Here is a 4,406-nt window from a genome sequence, read left to right on the forward strand (position 1 = left end):
TGCACGGACGGGGGTGTGAGCGTGGCTGGGCAGTATTCCTATCCTGACGAGAAAGAGGAGCAGGAAGGTGTTGGGAACAACATCAGGGTTCTGTGGTTTCCAGCAGGGTTTGGAGTCGAGAATCACTGTTTTTGACACCTTCCCAAGGGAGCTGCCAGCATCTTCCTCCTGCCCAGCTCCCCAAGATGAGGGAAAGGGTTGCTGGGGCCCCTTGGAAGGCTTTTCTTTGGCCCAGCCTGCTGTAGCTGACTGTGGCGGGGGCTATGCTGGGCCTGGCTGCAATCAGGGTTCTGTGGTTTCCAGCAGGGTTTGGAGTCGAGAATCACTGTTTTTGACACCTTCCCAAGGGAGCTGCCAGCATCTTCCTCCTGCCCAGCTCCCCAAGATGAGGGAAAGGGTTGCTGGGGCCCCTTGGAAGGCTTTTCTTTGGCCCAGCCTGCTGTAGCTGACTGTGGCGGGGGCTATGCTGGGCCTGGCTGCAGCTGTAGTGATCCCTTGAGCTGTCTTGTGCCCCTCCTCGTGCCTCTTGACTCCTCACCCACAGCCACACTCTGTTCCCACAGATGATGAGGACAGTGACTACCATCAGGAGTCCTACAAGGAGTCATACAAGGACCAGCGCCGCCGGGCGCACACCCAGGCTGAGCAGAAGCGCCGAGATGCCATCAAGGTGAGGCAAGAGGCAGCAGGCACTGCTGGAGCGCTGCTCCTAGGCTGCTCCAGCACCTGGCTCTTCCAGCACTTCTCTGTTTTGCTGCTGGATGTGCCCTTCCTGCATATGTGTGTGTGCTGGGAGGTGCCCTGGCTCTGACAGGCTGTGTTGTGGGAGCTGGGTGTGGACCTGGTCTCACAGGATGAGCCCAAACTCTGTGGCTCTACTTCCCTGCAGAAAGGCTACAATGACTTGCAGGCCATCGTCCCCACCTGTGAGCAGCAGGATTTCTCCATCGGCTCGCAGAAGCTGAGCAAGGCCATCGTCCTCCAGAAAAGTGAGTCCCAAGGGTGGGAGGGAAGGAGGTGCTATCAACCCCCAAACCTCCTCCCTAGAGCTGTGCAGGGCAAAGTTCAGCACCGTAGAACCTTCTGGTGTGATGAGGCTCTGGGGAGCTCAGGTGCTGCTCACCCACACCCACCCACCTTCCCAGGGGAATTGGGTCAGTGGCAGCTGATGGTGCCCTGGCTCAGGCACCTCCCATGGGGATCTCAGGGGTCCATGTGTGCTCCCAAATCCTCACTCCGTGTCTTCATGCTCAGCCATCGACTACATCCAGTTCCTGCACAAGGAAAAGAAAAAGCAGGAGGAGGAAGTTTCTACCCTCAGGAAAGATGTGATGGCCTTGAAGATCATGAAAGTGTAAGGGAAGAGCTGTCGGGGTCATGCCCTCTACTTCCTGTTGTTCCCTCACATCCTTGCAGGGCTCTGCAGTGGTTCTCCATCCGGGGACAGGCCTGGAGCTTGGAACCAGGAGCAGGAGCTGGGTGTGGGAATTCAGAGCTGGGAGCAGGAGCTGGGAGTGGCAGCTCAGAGTCAAGTGTGGAGGCCTCACTGCTGCCCTTGGTGTGCTGTGCTTGTTTCAGGAACTATGAGCAGATCGTGAAAGCTCATCAGGACAACCCGAACGAGGGGAAGAACCAGGTCTCTGACGAGGTGAAGTTCAATGTTTTCCAAGGCATCATGGACTCCCTGTTCCAGTCCTTCAATGCCTCAATCTCTGTAACGAGTTTCCAGGAGCTCTCGGCATGTGTCTTCAGCTGGATTGAGGAGCAGTGCAAGCCCCAGGTGAATGCAGGACTGCAGGGGGGGTGGTGCCATGGCCAAGGGGGCAGAGACAGTGGCACAGGGGTGGCTGTTCCTCCCCAGACCACCTGACCGTGTCCCCTCTCTGCCACAGACGCTGCGGGATGTTGTCATCAGGGTCCTGCACAAGGTGAAGAGCCAGCTCTACTGAGCCTCCTGCGCCACTTCTGCGCCCGTGGGGATGGGGCACTTCCTGCCCAGGGGCCTGGGTGATGGGCACCACCCTGGGCCCTCTCCCTTGTGGCTGTTTTTAAGGTTCTCTGAATTATTTATTGTATTCCTTCTGAAGCCCAACGGTGGCTGTGCAGACACTGCTGCTCCACTCAGTGCCACTGAATCTTTGTAGGGACTGGGCAAGAGGGGAGGGAAAGGTGGTATGGAGGAGAAGGTGGGGAGCAGAGTCTCTGGCTCAGGCAGTGCCCTGGGGTTGCCTGTGCCACTGACTCTCCTTGCAGAGCTGATCCCAGAGCAGTTCCATCCTGTGCTCTCAGGCCTGTGACAGCCCTGCTCTCCCTGGGGTGGGGAAATGCAACAAATGCATATTAAAAATGATGGGTTTCTGGAATAGCAATGGGAATGGTTCTCCCCAGTACCCACTGGGCTGTCCCCTGCCCCTCTGAGGCAGCTGTTTGGAGTCAGCTATTGTGTTTTGGGGGAGCCTGGCAGTGCTGGCAGCACGATGAGCCCATCAAGAGCTGGGAGCTGTACCCCTGGCAGCACATGCTAGGGCCCTGATGAACCCCAAGCACTGCTGCAGCCGTGGATCCCTGGGAAGGAGCACAGGAGGTTCCTGCGAGCACTGGAACACATCTCCTTTTCAGAAACTGTGGCTGTACTGCACAGGAAAGTTCTTCAGCTGTAGCACAACGTGCCCAGGTGCGCTTGCTGCTCCTCCACACACATACCTGACCAGCCTCAATTTGATTTTTATTTTTGTAAATTTTGAAATGGTCCCAAAGCACTGCCTGTGCCAGCTGTACAAGCCTGGGTTTGGACATGTTTGACCCTGTCCCATGCCCAGCTGGGTCACAGCTCTGCCTGGTTGAGGGTTGGTCACTGTCCAGAGTGATGAGACCAGGGTGCTGCCAGCAGCAGGGTTTGTTCTCCATAACCATGTCTGTGCTCCTGCTCCAGGGGCACATCCAGGGAATGTTTATTTCAGGCAGTTTTTCCAGCGCTGAGGAGGGAGCGCTGCCTTGGGAAGAGGATGTGGAATTTTACAGACCTCACAAGTGAAAGTGATGTATTTTTCTATTGTGAAAAGTAATTAAATAAATTTCGCTGAATGTTTTAACGATTTTTCTGATGCTGAGTTCCTGGAGCTGTGCCCTAGAGCTGGTAGTTTCCAGAAGCCCCTTCCAGCCCCTGTGGCTCAGGTTACCCTCTCCTGGCTCCTGCCTTCTCCGCTCCTCAGAGCCTAAACCCTGCCTTGACACCCTCTGAAGAGACAAACACCACAAGGATGTGCACCTGAACCAAAATCCTGGTGTTTAATAGATCAGATTCTCATGTGACCACTCAGGCACACAGGAGGAAGCAGCTAGAACACATACAGAGCTCTGCAGCCCAGACAGTCCCTTGCTCCCTTTCCTTACCAGAACACCAGGGATACAGCACCAGTGCCCCCACACTCAGCACCCTCAGACCCCAGCCAGGCAGCTGCATGCACTGCAGGGCAGGAAAAAAACAACATTCCACTACAAGGAGAGGGCCAGTGCAGAGTCACTCCCACCCACCACCCTTCCAACTGCAAAACATTTTAAAACAAAAACAAATAAATACACAGGACAAGCCCCAGTCCTGCAAAAAGAGAAAAAGAACAGCCCAACAGCTTGAGTTTCAGAGGCAGCTCTGCAGCAGCTTCTCCCTAGAAAAAAGGCTCCCCCAGCACCTCACACAGTCGCTGGCAGCACAACGCCGTGGTCCTCATCCGTCTCTATCCCAACCTCCTCCTGCATGGCACCGAGCAGATCAGAACAGGCTTAGGTTTTGGCTCAGCAGCCCTGGGCAGGGCCCAGCCTTTGTACTTACAAAGAATTGCTTCTTGCTCTTGGGGTACCCCTCCAGGATGGCATCCAGCAGCTCGGTGGCCTGGCGAGACAGGGCACGTGAGGGCTGTGGGCAGCGGTCCCAGCGGGGCCGTCACCGCCCACCCGCACCACAGCCGGTACCATCCGCTTCCTCCGGCGCCACTCCCGGCGGGACAGCTGCTGCTCCCGGCACACCTGCCAACAGCACCAGGTCAGAGCCGCCCCGTGGGGCTCTCATGAGCCCCGGGCAAGCAATGCCTGTAAGGGAAGTGCTGGGTCCTGGCAGAGGCCCGGCCCAGACTGGCCCCGGGTTCACACACAGCAGCTGTTCACCTTCTCTTTTTCCTCTGGAGTCACGTGGTTGGTAGCAGACTTAATCCTCTCCAGTTTCTCCGTGTAACTGGCACAGTCCTTCCTCAGTGCCTCGATCTCCCCGCCAATCTCAGGGGTTGTCATGGAGCTGTTCAAGTCCTTCAGCTCTGGGAAGGCGGCACCGATCACCGGCCGGGCTGCCAGCCGGCACCAGGGCACAGCTACCCGTGCCCTCGGAGACCCCCCCGCGCCTCGCGGCTGCCCGC

General features: G+C 57.1%; 2 protein-coding genes across 2 annotated transcripts; one reads left to right on the plus strand and one right to left on the minus strand.

The window, feature by feature from the left end:
• On the plus strand, positions 1 to 3,095 carry MLX (MLX, MAX dimerization protein; the record flags this gene model as incomplete). Its single annotated transcript, XM_017746932.1, has 6 exons — positions 1 to 67; positions 564 to 670; positions 890 to 989; positions 1,255 to 1,354; positions 1,579 to 1,780; positions 1,893 to 3,095. Coding segments are annotated over 6 exons (633 nt in total), but the record flags the coding sequence as incomplete, so codon positions are not given.
• Positions 3,096 to 3,263: 168 nt separating this feature from the next.
• Positions 3,264 to 4,404, minus strand: PSMC3IP (PSMC3 interacting protein; the record flags this gene model as incomplete). Its single annotated transcript, XM_008639804.2, has 4 exons — positions 3,264 to 3,750; positions 3,830 to 3,889; positions 3,970 to 4,023; positions 4,162 to 4,404. Coding segments are annotated over 4 exons (417 nt in total), but the record flags the coding sequence as incomplete, so codon positions are not given.
• Positions 4,405 to 4,406: the final 2 nt, after the last annotated feature.

The sequence above is a fragment of the Corvus brachyrhynchos genome, unplaced genomic scaffold (assembly GCF_000691975.1).
Source record: "Corvus brachyrhynchos isolate BGI_N302 unplaced genomic scaffold, ASM69197v1 scaffold30, whole genome shotgun sequence".
In the NCBI taxonomy this organism is placed as follows: domain Eukaryota; kingdom Metazoa; phylum Chordata; class Aves; order Passeriformes; family Corvidae; genus Corvus; species Corvus brachyrhynchos.